Genomic DNA, 18,854 nt, shown 5'->3' with positions numbered 1-18,854 from the left:
TATTCTACAATTCGAAAATGGCGTAGAGGAAACCAATTAGGAGAAGGACTATAATTTTACATCTAAACGGGTGAGGACTCTTCCAAAGCATGTGCGTCGCAACTTCGAGTCACCGTATAATGCACCGAGGCTTCGAACGCGGGGGCGTGTGAGGCAGCTTAGCGGAAAAAAACAACAGCCTTGCGCAGGACGACGACAGTAGACGTCCAAGGATCGCAGGAACGCTTTAGCCGTCTATGTGGATCGGTCTCTAGATCTTCGTTCCTTGGAAGCGAGCCCACTTCCGGGTGAGGGTGTCTCTCCCCTCCGCAGCGTCTGCAAGAGCAATCCGCAGGTGGCCTTCACGTGGCCCTGCGCCTCAGGCGTTGACTCCATCTACATCTACCACATGTCTATCACTCTCCTCTATATATTATGCGAGAGCAGGTCTGTTGAGCGAGGGTGGAATCTGAAGCGGCTTTCACAAGCCTTGTGCGCCCCAAACCGCAGGCTCCACGCGAGGCTGAAGCGAGCCACGACTGTGAGCAGCCTCGTTGGGCCCGTGTACATTTGTGAGCGAGAAGCTTGCCTGCATTTCAATCAGACCGGACGGCCAACTCCTCACCAGAATACCGAACTTCCAAGTGAAATCCTAGACCAATATATATATATATATATATATATATATATATATCAATATTTGCGTTGTAATTGAAGCCGTGATTTGATAGTAAATTTCAGAATCTGTTGAATATATTATTTTTTGCTCTGCGGGTTTCTTCCACTTTCGGCAAAGTATTGCTGCACCTAAGAACTAAAGGAATATATATATATATATATATATATAAATATCTAACTATATATATATATATGCAGAGCGAGTCGGCGGATTCTGGTCTCCCTCTGCCTGCTGTGTACCTCTGCCCACCCATTTGTCCCCCGTTTTGTCTCCCTGGCTCCATTCACACTCGCACTCTCTTTCTGCCTCGATTCTCCTGCATTTCGTGAAACTGCCCTGTAGAGTGAAAGTGTGAGTGCGGAAGGCAGCTGAGACGCTGAGGCACTCTGCGCCGCTGCGGTCGCAGAGGCCGCGCAGTACCTCGCGATGGCGCTCTGAACTGACTCGCCGTCATCGTCCGGCCCACAAACAGAAATTAAATTCGAGTAAAAACAATATCGAAACAGCTGCATGCGCGCGTCTCCGTGTAGAGGAAACGCCGCGCCGGACAACACACGGGACTGGAAAACGGGCGCCCTTTACCTTGCATCTCGCCCCGACTCTCTCTTCTCTGCCTTCTTCTTTCCTCCGTATTGCCCGCAGCCCCCTGCCTGCAGAGGGAAATGTCTCTTTGCTTGCTCTGCCTCTGAGGCGACACCGCCCCGCGCAGGGCAAGTTATCCGCTTCACTGCAGACATCTTGCCGCCATTCCCGTGCCTCGCTCTCCCCACGACGCACACTCAGACGAGAGGCAGAGAGCGTCGGCGTGCGTTTTTCCGTCGCCTGCGTCGTGGCCTCTCCCGCGGAGGGGGGGGCAGGGGGAGGGGCGCGTCTTCGCCCGCTACCGCTCGCGCTCGCGGAGGCGCTCTGCGTCGTGGACTGCGGCGTTCGCTGCGTGTTCTTTTTCAGGACCTCTCCAGTCCTCGCGGCGGGGCAACAAGTAAAAGCAAGACGCAACCGGCGGCAGGAACGGCGGCGGCGGCGGGAGCAGCGGCGGCGGCAGCAGCGGCGGAGGCGAAGCAGGTGAGGCCGCCAGCTCGTGCGCGTCCTCTGCGAACGAAGGAGAAAACGCAGGCGCCCGCCGCGCCGACGGCCGCGCGCAGGCGGCGGAGGAGGCGCTCAAAGAGGAGAAGGACGCGGCAAACGAAGGCGACGATCGCGGCAGAGAGAGCGAGGCGGCGCGCGTCGAGAAGGGCGCGTCGCTGGGGACGAACGAGGTCGGCGTCGCAGGCGAGAAGGGCGGGTGCGGCGACGTGCGGAAGATCGGCGGAAAGAGCGAGGACGCCGAGAGCGCCTCGGCGGGGGAGACCTCATCGGTTGCACAGGCTGGGAGCGCCGCCGCCGGGAGGCCGGGCTCTTGAGTCAGCGCGGATGAATGCAGAAAGGCAAGAGGCAGCAGCGGCCGCTGCCATGACCCGCGGCTCTCGTCGCCGACAAGCGGCGCGGCCTCCGCCTCAGCAGAGCCTGCGGATGCCTCAAGCGAGGACGCGGAAGAAGCAGGCGAGAGGAGGCAGCACACGCAGCCGCGCTGCTGCCGCGAGTTTATCGGGAGCAGAGCCAACGGATGCGCGCCTCCGCGCGCCAGCGCGTGCCCCCCGTCTCGCTCCTCCTCCGCGCCGTCGGCGCCCTCGCCAGCCCCGTGGAAACCCGAAACGTGCACACGCGCGTCCTCAGAGCCCCGCGCAGGCTGCGACAGCGCCCGACTGGAGGCAGGTCTGCGCGGCACGCCAGAGCCCAAGCCGTCGCCTTCCTCTCCCGCGGGCCTCTTCGCTTCGCCGGCGGCCTTCGCGTCTCCGCCTACCCCGCAGCCACTCGCTCGCGCGCGGACGCGCACGTCTCTGCGGTCGCCGCCCGCGAGGGAGAACGGCGGTGACCCGGAGAAAAGAGAAGACGAAAAGGCGGCGGAAGAGAGGGAGGAGAAGCCGGGAGAAGAGGCAGATGAAGAGGAAACGCCCTGCGGACACGGGGCGAGCGACGAGGCAGCGGCGCGGTGCGAGGCTGCACTCTGCGCAGGCAGCGCGGACGCGTCGTGTCGCACGGGCGAGAGCCCCGCGCTCGGATCTGAGGGATAGAAGGGCGAAGACGTTCGAGTGGAAGACGAACAGGAAATCGAGAGGTAGCTCGGGCTCTTCTCGCACTTGGATTTTGCAGACGCCGAGGCGTGCCCGCAGGCTGAACAGGCGAGCGATGAGGGCGAGTGCGGCGCAGAGAAAAAATCGTCGCCCTGCACGTCGACTGCCCGCCCGGAGCCACGCGTCGCGAACAGAAACCGCGCATGCGCCAGAGATGCTCCGAGGGCACCTAGAAAGGGAGACAAGCTGCAAAAGTCAGAAAAGGAACGCACACGCACCGCGACGTGAAGAAGCGGTCGCGAACGCCGCAAGGGAGGAAGGGGCGAGGACAAAAAAGGCGAAATGAGAGGAAAGCGGACTCAACGAAACGATCTACCATTTAAAAAAAACTGCTTCAAACTCGTTTTTCAACGATTAGCTAATGTTTTTTTCTTCACCCTTTGACAAAAATACAATCCCAGGCCGAGCGACGGACTGTCCACACAGCGTCGACAGGACATTCCATGCTCGCGAAGGTGCCGAGCCTTGTTCCATCCTGTTTCGTCGCTTTCGGGGCCTTCCCCCTCTTCTCTCTCGCGTTTTCTCCATTCTGTTTTGAACTGCAAGATGCTCTCCGTGCCTCAGCACTGATGGAACTGCGGCTCCCGCGCGTCGCCACAAACCTCGACGCCCTAAACCACCCTTCTTTTCTCCCCCTCCAGTCCATGCCTCGCACCTCTCTGCTCCCTCCTCTCGCGGATGTTTTGCCGCGGCTTCCGCGCCGAACTCACCTGCAGAAGAAAACGCGGACTTCGTTCTTGGACCAGAAGCGAACGGAGTGCTGGAGCGAGGCGAGGAAGGCGGGCACGTCGAGGAGGAAGCCGACGAGCGCGATTCTGGCGGCAGGCCACAGAAAAAAAGACAAGAGACCGCTAAGAACCGACCCGCAAACGCGCGGCGACACACAGGCGCTCGTCTCGAAGACGAAGCACGAAAAGACGACGCCTGCCGCTGCCAAACTTCCGCTTCCGCAGCTCGCACACACAGCAGAAACGTTGAGCGACGGCGCCCGGCTGAGACCAAAGACTGACGCGTTCCGCGACCGCCGAGACAGAAAAAAGAGGGATGCGCCCTCAAACGAAACAGCGAAAAGAGGTGAAAGCGGACGCAAACGTACAGACAGCAGCAGCGCGGGCTGTCTGTGGCACTGCGAGCTACGAAAGAAAGAAACTCCACACAGCGAAGGCGCCCACGCCGCGAAACGAAGGCGAATATAAGGAAGTCACCTTTTGAGGCCGTGGAGCGCAGCATGCAGATACGCCTGCTGAGCGACGTTGAAACTCATCAGCGTCAAAAGAGACCGAACGATATCGGGTCCGGTCGGCTGCATACCACAGAGACACGGAGACAAACGCGAAAAATGAGAGAGACGTGAAAAATGAGACACACGTGAAAAGTGAGACAGACACGAAAAATGAGACAGACGCGAAGCATGAATCCCGCGCAGGTGCTCCGCCAGTGTAACCTTTCCAGCACAGACGGCGCGAATTCCACGACTCAGAAGATACCAGCTTTTTTTCGCCTCGGGTAAACGTGAATACAGCCGAGCGATGAACCGAAATGTCGACGCGACATTGGACTGCATCTCGCTGACGGGAGCAGCAGCTCTAGATTTGACACATGCGTTCAACAAGATTACGTTTGCTCAGACACGCGGATGCAACAACAGGAAAAGAGACACAAAGCTTCTTCGTCCCGCCTCTGCTGCCTCACGCGCGCTGCCTTGCCGCCCTCCCCAGCATCGCTCGGTGCACATACACCAGACTTACTCTTCGGTACTGCAGACAGATGTCGCGTTTTCCGTCTCCGTCAAGTTTGATTAGGTCCGCATCAAAGGACCCGCGGGAAAATCGTTCAGTTTCTCTTTCTGTACCGCACTGTCCCTCCACATCTTGGCTGTGCGGCGCATCGGTCTTCAGCAGGTTCGTGCCCTGCCGCGCGAGAGAATTGCTCACGCTCGAAAAGGTGAAGAACGGCGACTTTTGGTCTCGCGTTGTTGCGCCGCAACCCGCAGTTTCATCGCCGCCTTCCGCGGGCGAACCGCTCAAACTGTCTTCTTCGCTCCACTCCTCATCCTCTTCCTCGAGCACACTCGAACCCCAACTGTCGTCGTCCAAGTCTCCTCTCGCGCCAGACGAGCAGCTCTCGCTTCCCGAGGACGCACAGCAGCAAGAGCAGCAGCTACACGCATCCGACTCCTCTCCTTCCCACGCGTCGCTATCGCCACGCGGGTCCACGTTGCCTCGCGCTTCGCCTTCCGTCTCTTCTGCGGAGGCCTCATACGCGGCCGCGCCGCATTCACCTCCCGCATGCGCATTTCCCGCAGAGACAGACTCTGCGTCCTTTCTCTTCGTCTCCGAAGCGACGTCAACCGAGCGGCGCTCCGCCTCTCGAGAAGGACTCCGCCCTTCACGCACTTCTCTGCTTTCGACTCCGTCCACGCTGGCTCTGCTGAGCGTTGCCTCGCTGGAAAGAAGTTCCCCTCGCGTCTCCACTCCCTCCCTCGCTGCCGCACTGCCTGCCTCCGCACACGCGCGACTCGCCACCGCGCCGGCAGTCTCCTGGGCGGCTCGGGTCGCGCGTCCGCCGACTCCGTTCGGCTCGGCCTCGCGGCACGAAACGCGAGGCGGGCGACGGGCGCCGGGGGGACAGACCGCCTCGCCGGCTGGCTCCAGATCCCCCCAGTCGCGTCTCCGCCGCCACCGCGCTTCCTGGCTCCTCGCCGCGCGTCGGTGCCTCCTTGGCGCGACGCTCTCGGTGTCGGACTCCCAGATCGCGTAGTCTCTCAAGAACTTGAGGGGAATGTGCTGGAGCTTCCCGAAGGTGGACGCAATCGTGCAAGGCTTGAGCCCAATTGCGTCGTAGCCGCCGCCGTAGATGTCGCGGACGAGCATGTCGCAGACGCGGTTGTCGCCCGTCGCGGCCAGCTGCAGGAGATCCTTCGGGCTCCACTCTCCCGGCAGCAGCAGTCTGATGCGAAACGCGCACGCGGAGCCCGAAAAAAAAGAATTTCCGGACTGCACTCGCCAAAGAAACAAACTGGACACCCCACCAAGGCGCCGGGGCGCAACCCTAAACCCCCCCTCCCCCCCCCCCCGGGTTGTGTGGGGTGCTTCGAGAGGCGCACGCCCGGAGGGACACAGAGAGGAGTCGAGCCGCGTGAAAGAAGCCGAAAACACGGGAGATGGAAGAAGAACGTACGGAGGAAACACGCAGAGAAAGCGTCACGCAGCGCTAGACTGCACAGGAAGAGAGCAGACGACAGCGGAGACTGATACAACTAACGCGCGAGACTGAAGAGAGAGAATACGCGGAGTTCTTCGTACCTGCACAACCCCATGAACGTCGCGCCGCCGATCGTTGAGCCGCCGATTCGCTGACTGGTGCAAGAAGATTCCCAAAACAATGGCGCAGACGCGGAGGCTGAAGGGGGCGACGAGACCGCACACACCACAGACGACGGCGGCCGCCCCCCTGCGCCCTTCTGCGAAGCCTCGTCGTCCTCAGAGCCTTCAAGCGCCTCTGCCTCCTCCGCCTCCCCCTTCACCGCCGCAGACGCCGAAGAAGAAGTACAAGAGAAGCGCAGCGTCTGCTCATCGCGCAGGCGATAGAGATGCGTCCTCGCAGACGGCGCTGCGAACACCTTATGGAAGCTCACGCCCGCCTTCAAATTCACCAGGAGATACGGATAAAACGCACTCCGCTCCTCCGGCGTCAAAGGGCTGACAACAACACACAGAGACGCACTCAAACACACCACACTCTTTACGACTGCAGGACGCTTCCAGCCGCACAGACCGCCGTCTCTCCACACACTCACCCGCGACGGAAGAGATCCAAACACGCGCGCATGCGGAGAGGAGCAGAGACTCTTGAACTGAGCCGCGAAGCAGAGAGAGCAAGCGAGAGAGAGGGGCGCTTCCACACACTCTCTTGTAGAGAGCAAAGCAGAGAGGACACAAAGACAGCTCGAGAGGCATCACGCGTGTGAGTGTCGAGGCAGCATATCCCCCGAAGGTGCGCCGCGATCCCCTCTGAAAACGGAGAGAGGCGGTTCGCAGCGCATGCTCTCCTGATCTCATCGTGCGCCCACGCGATGAAAAAAGAATAGAAGATCGAAGAGAGTTCAGAGAGACTGCACGACGAAAAGAGAGAGAGAGCGACCCCGGGGACCCTCCTCCGCGACGAGAAAGAGAAGCCGAGACAGCGACATGAAAACGAGAGAGACGTGGCGTTGAAAACAAAATTTACCACTCGTAGAACTCGTCGGCTTCATGTCCCTTTGTCGGCGCTTCATTCATCGCGCGGCGCGTCCTGCAGGCAGCATTATCGACAAAAGAGAAGATGAAAACCAAACGCTTGGAGTACAAGGCTCGTTGAAACTAGGAACCGAAGTTGCACAAGTTTAGCTTCAGAGCACATCGCCTTTCGCGTCGAAGCCCAAACGCTTTCAGGATCGTATCGCAAGCAAGGATAGCGAAAGAAAGCCGCTAGTCAAAGAGGCAAAAACAACACAAAAACACGCGGGGGCCCCGCACGCGCGACAGCCGCCAGCAGGGCAACGTAGAGCTGAGACTCAGAAAAATGCTGCATTGACAATGTCGGTGCTGACTGTCGCGTAGACTGCCCGACCCCAGCAAGCGAGAGGAGAAAGGCACCCTAGCCACGCCGGAAGACAGACACGTCGACCGATCTCGGCGGAGAGCAGTCGCTTCGCAGCCGCTCCTGAGCCCTGCGCCACGCCCCCACAGCGGCGGCGCTTCCCTCGAGTTCGGACCTACCCCTCGTAGCGGAAGACAGTTGAAGGGAAGTGCTGCATGAGGAAGTGGAAGGCCTCGATGATGCACACGCTCTCGCGCTCAAAAGTGACAGTCAGCGACCTCGCTTTCTCTCGGCGTTCCTCCAGACTCTCCGCATGCAAAGCCGCCGCGACGTCCTCCGCGGGCAGCGGGAAGAAGCTGCTCAGGGGCGCGCGACGCTCGCCTCCCGCCGCGGCGCTCCGCGATGGACCGCTCCCTCGCCCATCTCCACAGAGAAGAGGCGCCGCCGACGCGGGCGCAGCGGAAGCCGCTGCCGCAGCAGAAGCCGCTGCCGCAGCAGAAGCCGCTGCCGCAGCAGAAGGACGAGGAGAAGGAATCCCCCCAGCGGAGGCCGAAGCAGAGAGCGACGCAGCCGCGGCGCCCGGGGAGAGGGAGGGGAAAGCGTACAGGATGAGGTGTCTCTGGAGCAGCTTCTGCAGCTCGAAGCAGCCGTTGCCAGTCAGCGCGATGCGGCAGCCGCGCTCAAGGAACGGCAGCGCGCGAGGCAGGACGGTCTCGAGATCCGCCCAGTCCATGCTCCACAGATAGACGACACTCGAACACGCCGATGTGCAGGCGCACGGGACTGCGCCGTTCTCTCCGTTCCTCTCCTCGCCCTCATAAGGCGCGCCGCCTGCGCATTCCGCGGCTCGCGACGCCTCGGGGGGCCAAGCCGGCGTCGGCGACTCCGCGTCCTCTCTGCGCGGAGCTCTGCCGGCGCGGCTCGCCGTCTCTTCTCTCTCGCTGGCCGCCTCTGCGGAGCTTCGCGCCTCGCCCTCGCGTCTCTCCTGGTGCCGCCCTCTGCGCGCGGGCGCCTCCTCGCCCGCCGCGCCTTCCGCGCCCTGCGCGGCGGGGGCGGGGCTCGGGCGGCTTTCGGAGCAGCATCGGGAGCAGGGCAGGGCGTGATGGAGTCGCTGGAGCTCGATGCGAGGCAGGAGCTTCTTCAGCACGCCATGCACGAAGAGCCTCTGGCGGCTCTGCGCCCGCCACTCCTCGCCGGCGTGGTCGGCGCTCCCTCGACACGCCGCCGAGCGCGGAGTAGCTGCGAGAGACGCAGGCGAGAAGGAAGACGACGCGAGACTCGAGGCCGCGGCGCCCGCAGACGGCGACAACGCGCTAGAAGACGGACGCAAAATGCCGTCACCAGACGAAGAGAGAGAGGAGAGCGAGGAGGAAGCAGACGCGTAGGAGGGCGAGGCGGAGGAGGGCGAGTCGGAGGAGGGCGCCGCGGAAGGGCGCTGCGGGCTCGTAGCCACGGAAACGACGCGGACAGTGCAGGCCGTCACATCGACTCCGAGGGAGTTACCCATGGCTTCGATCGAGGGAAACACTCGGACGCTGACTCGCGCTCAGGGCCTTGGATCTGCTCCAGCCGTACACCAGCGCGCGGCCGCGCACGGGAGGCATCCGGCGCTCAAAGCCGAAAAGGTCTCCGCTCGTTTCGAGTGCCTCCGTAGCCGCACACAGGGGCGCCCCGGACGCTGCACGCCGCTTCCTCCAAGCCGCAAGGACGCGGTCACTGACGCGGCGGCCGCCGCTGCGCAGACGCAGGAAAAAATCTGAAAACTTAGCTGACAGGTGGACGCACTACATCTTTACGCCGACCCACGCACTGCGCACGCTAACGCGGGGGGCGGCGCGAGAGAGCCTCAGCGCCTCAGCAAGGCAGACGACGCGAGAGGGGCCGAGGCTCGACAAGAGAGAACGAGACGAGCGTACGCGCGACAGACAGACTGGCGAGTGAAGGAGGCAAAAAGACGAAGAACGGGGCTTGCAGGCGAGAGCCGAACGAAGGAGACGGAAAAGAGGAGAGACAGCGAGCAGGCAGAGGGAGAGCGGTGAAGAGGGCGGGAGGAAGTCGCGGTAGCGGCGAAGATACGGAAGGAAAGGGCGAAGGCGACACGAACGGACGCGCCGCGCCCACATTCTTTTCTGCGGCTGAGCGAATTGCGAGGAGACAGGAAGACCGACAACGAGGCAAGAGGAAAAAGAAAGTGGAGCGGGGACCGCGCAACACGACAGCCGCGGGCGGAGAAGGGATGACGTCGCCGGCCAACTGCTTCTCCGGGATGCTTCGGAGAGGAAACGACGACGACGGCCTCGCGAGACGGAAGTGAGACAGGGGAAGCGAGAAAAAACGAAGAGGGAACGTGCGCTGCCCAGACGCGAGTCGTTGACGAAGAGGCCGCGAGAGAGGAAAAGGAGTCGCCGACTTTCCGGCCTCTCCTCACAGAAAGAAATGGAACGACATTCTGCGGAGAGGAGCCAATCCATCGTTTGCAGACGCTGAATGCATGTACGCCTAATGTGCGTGTAATCTGGGCGAGCCGCTACGCGTCGTTTCCGGTGGGCGATTCCGCCGTTTTCTTGAGGACGGGGAGGAAAAAATGCCGAAGGGGGTCGCGGCCGCGAGAAGAAGCATCATTTTTTCTCCCTTTCCCCCCGTTTCTCCCTCTTAATCGTGAGAAACGATGCAAAGGGCTCGTGGAGCGACGGGAGAGAACAGTTGAACTCCTGTCGCGCGCGGACGTCGCGGTGCAGCGAGCAACAGGCCGGCGAGAAAGGAGAAGGAGAAGGGGTGTCTCTCTAGGTCACATGCAGCAGCAAGCCGCAGAGCAAGAAACCTCCTCCCCTCTAGTAAACGGGCGAAAACACCCCTGCCTTTCTTCACGTTCTCTTTTTTCTCACAAGCCGGATCGCTTTTTCCCGCGATTTCCTCCTGCGACTTCTTTCCTACGCTGTATATACACCGGACGTTGCCTGCGCAGCGCAACAGCGAGTCTTGTCCTCTTCCCTTTATTGCGTTCAGCAGAGGACAAACGCTAGAGGCAGGACTTGCGTCCTTTTGTCGCTTTTTCTGATTTTCTGAGCAAACTTCGGCTTCGCGTGTGCGCCAGTGCCCTCGGTGTATGCGTGCGGTTGCAGTTCGCAAAGCATCGCATCGAATTAGCCATCAAAAACCCGCCGAGACCCTCAAGCCGCGCGGCCTCTTTCCATTGCTGGCTCGCACAAATACCGGGTCTTTTCCCACCGATGCTCGTGTTTTCTCCTTCCAAGCTCCGCCGGGAACGAAACTGGAGAGGGACTGGACCCTCCGTTCTCCTGTGTTTGGTAACTCTCCCTCCATGCTACAGTACTCAAGGCGCGCGCCTCGCTCGTGGGAGCTCCCGCCTGTCCTGTATTACGCCTTGATACCCTTTCCTCAGTGAGAGGCCCCCCCTTCGTTCGTCTGCCTCTCGCCAGGATTGTTTTGAACCTCGCTGAGCGGGCGTTTGAGGTTCCCATTTCGTCTTTTCTCTCTCTCCGTTGCCACGTAGGGCTTGTCTTCGGGGCAGGACTCGTTCTCCGCGCCGCCGACCGAACAGTCTCTGCCTGGCTTCTTTGGCGGATTTTTTCCTCCGCGTCCTTTGGGCACTCTGCCCTCCGCTCGCAACGAGCCCTGCGTATCTCGCTGCCCGTCTTTTTGTCTTGGTTCACTCCTCGCTTTCTCCTTCTGCACATCCTTTCAATCGTCGTTTTCAGCCTAAACACTAATCCTCTCTCTCCTTTCTTTTTTCCCCTTTTTTCTTTCTTTGTTTGGGTCTCTCGAGTCGGTTTTCGTCTTGCCGTTTCTCAGTTTGTTTCCACGTTTTCTCTCTCCTTGGCCCGCGGTCCGCCGATAAGTTTCGTCTTCGTTTGTGACTCTCTCCTCCAGGCTTTTCTGTTCATTTTGTCTTCCCTGTCCACGCCATTTTCTCCGTTTATCCGCCCGTTGCCGCTTCTCTCTCTCACCGGGTTCTTGTCGTTTGTCCTGCAGCTTTCTGGCTTCTCCCTCTCTTTTGAGTGCGCGCGGAATGTGGAAAGGCTCGCTGGGCCGCTCAGGGCAGCGAACCTGGTCACTGCGGTTTCGTGTCGTAATTTCCCCCCCCCCCCGTCCTCTTCTTTTTTCTCGCGTCGGCGTCTAGGAGAGAAAGGCGAGTTCGCAGGCAGCGGACGAAGAATCTCAGAGCAGCGCCAGGAAATCCCAACCTTTTCTTCTCAGCGACACGCGCGCCGGCCTGAGAAGCAAGAGAGGTTTGCGGGAGAGACCCCAAAGCAACTGCTGCGGAAGGATTAAGAGCTTGAGAGACTTCATTTCCTCGCGCCTCTGCCTGCTGAAAGCTGACGCTCAACAGACGCGACGGCTGGAGCCATGGGGAACGCAGACAGCAAGGCGCACGGAGACTTCCAGCTCCGCAGTCTCCTTGAGGCGACGACCGCGTTGGGCGAGCAGCCACGACACGATTGCCCCGAGCAGGAGATAGGCCAGCCGAACCAGTCCGTGGTAAGTGTGTGACGTGCTGAGGCAGACAATAAGACTCGTGAGACCCGAGTCTGTGGTGCACTCAAGTGAACAAGCGCCTGGACAGCCGCGCGTGGGTTCGTCTTCCAGTCGCTGGCGTCTGCCCTGGGCCTCCCGCGTGTTTTATCATTGAATTGCTGTTTCATCTGTTCGTTCGCTGGTGTCCTCTCTCTGTCGACTCGTCTCCGCATCCTCGTGCCTTCTTCGGTGTGGGCTGTGCGGTCTCACTCCCTCTTCTCTCGGCGTATGCCTCTTCAGAAGTTTTTTTACGTGCTACTGAGGGCGTTTACACCGCGGGGGGGACGGGACGGGAGAGGAGGCTGCACGCCTCTCCACGTGTATCCAAACATCTGCACAGGGGGGGATTTTCGCGTTTGGAAAGCCGCTTTCGAGGGGTTGCACTCGGTTTCCGCAGGTTTGAAGTGTGGTGGCAGGTGGAGCTGCATCCTTCTGTGCGTGCACACTGTCTGATTTTTTTTATATTTCGCTGTTTGTTTTGGTATGCATGCGGGGCACGAGTAGCTGCTTCGACTCGAGCGATTGCTCCTCCTGTCTTTGCTCTTCAGAGTCTCCTGGATCAGTTTCTGGGAGCGAATCTAAGCGCAAAGGATGTCGAGGCCTGCCTCGGGACGCCTGAAGAAATCCTCCAAGCGGCCGTTGATCACCCTGGCGCCCTCGCCGATCTCCTGGACCACGTAAGCTGCGCTTCTTTGCATTTCCACAAAAGCTTCTCTCCGCGCTCGCCTGTCCCTGCGAGCTTCCCAAGTCAGCGAACATGGCCATTTTTCTTCCTATCTGCAGCGCCGAGGCAGTCGAGCTTCATGGAACAATCCCACCCGGTTTCCGCGCAGATATTGTTTTTTTTTTTGTGCATTGAGGTTCTATTTCACATGTCGTTTGTGGTCTCCAGAGTGCCTGTTCTCGCCAGCCGAAGTCGCTTTCCGCATCCGCTTTGTTTCCCGTTTTTTTGTGTGTTTTTTCTCCACCCAGCTTACGCTAAGGGCGACGCAGGCGGCGGAGTCGGCGTCTCAGTTTCCTATGACGGTGCAGCAGTCTAGTGTGCTGTTGACGACAGTCCGCGTGTTTTCGCGGCTGATTCCGATTTTGCTGACCGACAGCGAGCTGGAGCAGCGGATCTTCTGGACTGCGCACTTCCGCTGCCTGTCGCCCGCGTCGCGCCGCGTCTCGGCGAGGACTGGAGGCGAGGAGATCGGCAGCGGCGGCGACATGGCGAAAGAATCGCCTCGCTGCAGAGCAGACCGGGCGGCCAGCGGGGCGGAGGAGGTGCGGGTTGGCAGGTGTGCGTCCGCCGGAGAGAGGGGCGAAGAGGAGGCGGAGAGCGGAGACTTTCGCGACGACGGCAAGCGAGAAGAAGAAGATGAGAGAGTGGACCAGGAGGCGCGCGGGTCTTCCATCGGCGACGCGCGCGGCGTGTCAGACGCCTCGGCGTCTCCATTCCGCGATCGCAACGGCTTGGCGCCGAGGCTGTTCTTCTCGGCGGGGGGGGGCGTCGGCGCGGGCGAGGCGGTTCCAGTCCTGCTGGGCAATGAAATCGTGAATCTTTTGTTTTGGCTGCTTTTTCTGCGCGGCTTCACCGCAGCGGTCCCGGGCACGCCGCTCGCCCGCGAAGACCTCGCCAGCCTGCCGAAGCACAAACTGGACGCCCGCTTCCTCTGGAAGGGCGGCGTCGGCTCGCCAGCTGATCACGCCGACCGCGCGCCAGCCTGGGTCGCCAGAAACCGCGCCGAAGTCATGCAATGCCTCATCGCGTGCTTCGCAGGCACGCTCTACAACGTACGTCTAGAGGGGGGGAGGGGGGGCTGGGCGACGAGCCGTGGAAACGCGCTCGCCGAAGAAGGCGTCTCCACTCGTCTACACAAGCGTCAAAAATCAAAGTGAAAGACTCGCGTGCCCCTGTCGAGGAGCGCCTTGCGATTTTCTTTCTTTGTCTGCAAACCGGGGCGAGCGGACCGACTTGGACCCGGCCCACATCTCTATCTCTGTCTCTGTTTTTTCACTTGGATCTTTCTACATCTGTCTGTCTACGTATGTCTGTCTCTGCCTCTACCTCTGTATCTGTTCCTCCGTGTCTGCCTGTCCGTACGTAGATCTATATCTGTATATTTCTGTATGCCTACCTTCTGTCCATCTCTCTACATGTATCTATATAAATATAGGCTTAGCTATATCTATATGTATAACTATCGACATATATATATGCATATGTTTAGTCACGAATGGGTGTCGCAGGCATTCACTGGTGTGGTCGTGTGGGGTAGCGTCTAGCCTGCGAGGAGCGTGAGCGACTGTTTGCGCCGTTTTTTTTTTCCCAGACGGTTGACGAGTATCAGGTTCACATTCCCACGTGGCTGCGCGTCGCAACGGCAGGGAACGCTCCATACACGGCGAATTTGTTCTGCTCGCTGCTCTCCCTCGTGTGCGCGGCCGATGCAACCAAGCGCGGTCTCTTCGGAAGCGTAAGGCATTTTTCCGATTTTTCGGGCTTTTTTTCCTTTTGTCTACCTTCTTCGCGCCCGCCGAGGCTAGTTTACTTCGTTGCAGGATTTTTGTCGAATCTTCCTCGTTTTTTGTTATTTCTTTTAGTTTATCTTTCGTTCTTTCTGCCTTTATGTAGATATTGTTTTGGAGTCTCTTTTGATCTCTTGAGTCTGTCTGTCGGCGCGCTGCGGAAGTGATCGCGTGCCTTCGATGGAGGAGACTCCCATTTCATGTTTGTCTCTGTTTTTCGCAGAGCATCTTTGCCAACCCCGAGGCGCAGGATATGACCACCGCCGCCCTGCAGCTGCTGATTATTCTTCTGGACTTCAACGTGTCGGTCTTTGTGCACCCCGAAGGTAATTCAATCTCCATGCCTCGCAGATACTCGCTGTGACGTTTCCATTCTCAACAGGTGCCTGTGAGCTCGGCGCTAGGCGTGTGAGTTTTTTACTCGCAGAACGCCTACGCGTTTGCGCAAGTAGGTACACAGGAAGATTTGAATGCGCCACCGCGGAAATCTGCGCCCTGGACAGTCTCTGAGACCGTGTGCGTGACTCCGAGGTCAATCTGCGTGTGGGACATCTCATTCTTGTTTGCTTCTTCGCAGAAAACACGGAGGCCAACAAGGGAGAAAAGACAGGCAGGTCAGTCCCTTTCCAGAATCGCTTTTCTTTTGCGAACTCTTCACTCAAGCGATACTTTAGGCTGTCCTGCGTTGCATTTCAGGGGCGCAGGTCTGTGATGTATTCTCGTGCGCGCATGCTTCTCCTCTCTCCGTTGTGAAGAGACAGCCTGCCCGCTCTGGCGCCACCAAGTGTGCTCAGGCCGCCAAGAGCCGATCTGCCCTCGACTGCATCTTTCTTTCTCCCTTGACATGCTTCGTTTTGCTGCTGTGCTTCGCTTTCCTTCGTAGGAAGGCCGGCACGCCAGCGCTGCGAAATGTTTTCCGCAGCATGCTGAGCGGGCTCCATAAGACAGAGGAATTCGACTTCATCTACGATGGCCTAATGCGCCTCTTAGACAGTGCAGCTTACCGCGCGCGCGGCGTCTCCCCGTCAGGAAAGCCCGTAAGGGAGCGCAGAAGCACCGCCACTCAAAACTTTTTCAGTTCATTCCGCGATTTTTAGGACGGAGAAAAGACGGGAAAGGAGCTCGCCGTCGTGTCTCTCCTCAAGTGTCGTTCGGGCCAGGACTGGAAAGCCCTGGGTCCGCGTCTCCGCTGAGGTTTCATCTTTTTCTCGGCTGGCTGTTTTCTCTCCGCAGGACTTGTTCTGCGAGCAGCTGCTCATTTTGACCTGGCACCTGCTCACTCTCAACCAGGTAAGACCAATGAAACAGCGGAGCGTGTGCCGCGGCCCAAAATAAATAGCTAAAATCTCGAATAATGGGCACAAAAACAGTAGATAGATAACTAGATGGGAAACAGATAGATAGATGGATATGTGCGTGGATATCTGTAAGCTCAAGAAAAATGCTAAACGCTGTCTCGAAGTTCCTGGTCTCTTCCATATTTTTAAAACACACGCGGCGCCTCTGTGAGGCTGTTCGTCCCTCTCCTCTCTCTGCTGCCGCGTGCATGAGTTTTTATTTGTTGTTCATATATATATATATATATATATATATATATATATATATATATATATATATATACTTGTATATGTCCTTATGTAGATATATAGTGTTGCAGGGGTGTTGTGGATGAGAGGACAACCTTTTGTGCCTGCTTGCGCGTGTGTTGGGATTTTTTTCAGAGTTTTCTTCGCCACGTTTGCTCTCGCCGCGGCTCCCACGCGCTGCTCCGCCCGCTGATTTCCCTGCTTTTGGATGCCTCGCACTTCATTCATCGCCGCGTGCCGGCGCCGGGTGCGGCTGGAGCCCAGGAGACAGTGCCCGCGGGAGCGAGCGGGTCGGATGGGACGGCGAGCCCCGCGGCCAGAGCGTCTTCCCCAGCGACCAACGGCGACACCTGGAAGGCAGCCGAGGACCGAAGAGGAGATGGCTCCTCGTCGGTCAGCGCTGCAGAGTCTGCCGCGGCTCTCTCGCGCATCGGGCTGCTTCATATGTGTTCATTTATTCTTCTCGTTCTCTCCTCAGGTGAGTGAGCACGATCGCTGTCTTCGTCTCTCGCGACCAGCTGGACAGCGTAGATGCATAACCCGTCCTCAATGCGCTCTTTTGTTCACGTGCGTTTTTGCCGTGATTTCTTCTCCTCCTCCCGCGTCGTCGATTCCGTTTGCCTCTTTTTGTCGTTGCTCTGCTTCTGCACGGCGTCGCGGCCCTCTGCCTCTTTCAAGCTCGCTTCCTTCACCTCCGCTGCGCAACCTGGCCGCGGCGTTTTCTTTTTTTTCTTCAGAGAGAGACTTCGCGGTGCGCCTGAACGAGCCCTTCACGGGCAAAGCGCCTGCCGACCTGCCGGTCTTCCAAGGCAGCTACGCCGATCTCCTCTGCCTCGCAGTCCACCGCGTCGTCATGGACGCCACTGGGGTGAGCGGAGAGGACGGAGGAGGAGGGCGGAGAGGGGAGGAGCGAGGCGACACCCGAATATAAGTCGAACTACTGCGGCAGGCGGAGAGGGGAACTGAGGCAGAGGAGAGGGCAGCGCTGGAGAGGACACACTCCGCGGTTGGAGGGAGACGGTGTGGGGAAGGAAGGGGGGGTAAACAAGCACCGCGAGGTGTCAGCTGCTGTCGGGTAGTGCTTATTGAGTATTTGGGTCAGCGAGCAGGCTGGATGAAAGCATGAAATGGATGCGCAAGCGGGGATGCAGCTGCGCACAGGGTCTGCGCCGAAGCTGGCTCATTTTTCTGCGACATGTTTGACTCGTGTGTCTTTTTCTCTTTTTCCGCACAGCCCCGAGGAAGCTCTGACAGCTTGGTGGACATGTTGCTCACGGTGCTTTGCAACGTGAGCGCGTACGTGAAATCCTTCTGTCTCGAGTCTTGTCTGCGCCTGATGGCGATGATGGAACGACTCACGCGGCGCCATTGGCTCTTCTCGGCGCCGCAGCACTACCACGACGTCTTCTTCCTGCTCGACGTCCTGAACAACCTCATTCAGTATCAGTTCGAGGTGAGCCCCGAAAGTGAAAAGACTCGATGGTCACGATGGCCGTATGCAATCTGGTATGTGTGAAGGTCGATGTATCCACCGCGGAGAGGTGCCTGGGAGCAGGGACGCTTGTGCCTAAAAAGCAGGCAGGCGCCTATTCCCAAGGCTGTGCGCGTTTGTATCCTTCAAATGCATCAACAAACAAGGATATTTTGTATAGACAGATGCCTAAATGTATGTCCACGCACCCTGCCTTGGGTGCTAGCCTTGTTTTTTTGGACTGGCGTGTGTTGTTCGCGCTAGATATTTTACTCGTGTGTTGCGTGCGGAATAAAAACAGGCATCAGTCGCCCCCCTCACCGCTTCGCTCGATGACGTGGCGCGGCTTTAAAGCACATATTCTGCCGAGTATATATATTTATACTCCTGCCATGTTTGTTCGCGGTCGGGTTCGCCCTCGTGTCCTCTTCAGGGTAATAGCCAGCTGGTGTACGCGATTTTGCGGCAGAAGAACATTTTCTGCGACTTGGAGAATCTGACGCTCCCCGCCGCTTTCCGCCGGTCTTCGCCCTGCGCCGACAAGGCCGAGGGCGACGGAGGCAACGAGCGGCGCCAGTCTTCTTCCCCCGCAAGCGCGGCTGAAGAGGAGGGCGACTCGCGGGGCGATGGCGCAGAGGCCAGCCCAGCGCGAAGAGATTGTGCAGACGCAGACAGAGAGGCAGGCCCCAACGGCACAGACGAGCGAGCTGCGGCCGTCAAAAACGACGCCGAGGAGACCTGGAGCGAGGAAGAAGAACCCTGGGAGCCGACTGAGGAGTGGCTGGAAGAATGGAAGCAAAAGCTCCCCCTGCAGACCATTCTGCGGCTGATTCACTGCCTCCTGCCTCAGGTACAGCACACACGCACACACAGCGCGAGGGAGAAGCTGAATCCCACCCCCCCCCCCCCCTGCCGTGCGACCCGCCTGTGCGGTGGGAGTGTGTTCATTGCAGGTTTCAGTCGGTTTTGAGCTACGATTTTCCTTTTCTCGCATGTGTTGTCTCTCTTCAGCTGTGCCTAGAAGTCTCTTGTGGCTCGATGTCAATGCAAATGTGCGTATGGAAGCGGCTCTGCGTGAGTTGCGCGTTGCGTCGCAGGTGGAGGAGGAGTGCGCGCGGCGCGAGGTGACTGACCAGCAGGACATCCTCCAGTTTCTCGAGAAGACGACAATGGTCGGCCTGCTGCCGGTTCCACACCCAATTATCATTCGCAACTACCAGCCTAACGCGTACACCGCCCTCTGGTTCACTTCCTTCATGTGGGGCCTTCTCCTCGTGTCCTCCGCCGCGCTCGACGGCGTGATGAAATCCGAGATCCGCCTCATCGTCATGAATCCCTAG

General features: G+C 59.1%; 2 protein-coding genes across 2 annotated transcripts; one reads left to right on the top strand and one right to left on the bottom strand.

The window, feature by feature from the left end:
- Positions 1 to 1,538: 1,538 nt before the first annotated feature.
- On the bottom strand, positions 1,539 to 8,917 carry BESB_054080 (uncharacterized protein; the record flags this gene model as incomplete). Its single annotated transcript, XM_029363843.1, has 7 exons — positions 1,539 to 3,015; positions 3,540 to 3,644; positions 4,035 to 4,132; positions 4,578 to 5,778; positions 6,135 to 6,530; positions 7,060 to 7,122; positions 7,590 to 8,917. 7 exons carry the CDS (start codon positions 8,915 to 8,917, stop codon positions 1,539 to 1,541), a joined length of 4,668 nt encoding a protein of 1,555 aa, XP_029219766.1.
- A 2,861-nt stretch (positions 8,918 to 11,778) lies between these two features.
- Positions 11,779 to 18,854, top strand: BESB_054070 (uncharacterized protein; the record flags this gene model as incomplete). The annotated part of the gene is made up of 13 exons (XM_029363842.1): positions 11,779 to 11,910; positions 12,495 to 12,623; positions 12,919 to 13,722; positions 14,262 to 14,405; positions 14,681 to 14,783; positions 14,969 to 15,071; positions 15,341 to 15,494; positions 15,691 to 15,747; positions 16,179 to 16,521; positions 16,781 to 16,911; positions 17,278 to 17,496; positions 17,948 to 18,364; positions 18,612 to 18,854. The coding sequence occupies 13 exons, from the start codon at positions 11,779 to 11,781 to the stop codon at positions 18,852 to 18,854; spliced, it is 2,979 nt and encodes a 992-aa protein (XP_029219765.1).

The sequence above is a fragment of the Besnoitia besnoiti genome, chromosome IV, assembly GCF_002563875.1.
Source record: "Besnoitia besnoiti strain Bb-Ger1 chromosome IV, whole genome shotgun sequence".
NCBI lineage: Eukaryota > Apicomplexa > Conoidasida > Eucoccidiorida > Sarcocystidae > Besnoitia > Besnoitia besnoiti.
The sequence above is the reverse complement of the archived record's forward strand: the minus strand, read 5'-3'. Positions and strand labels throughout refer to the sequence as shown.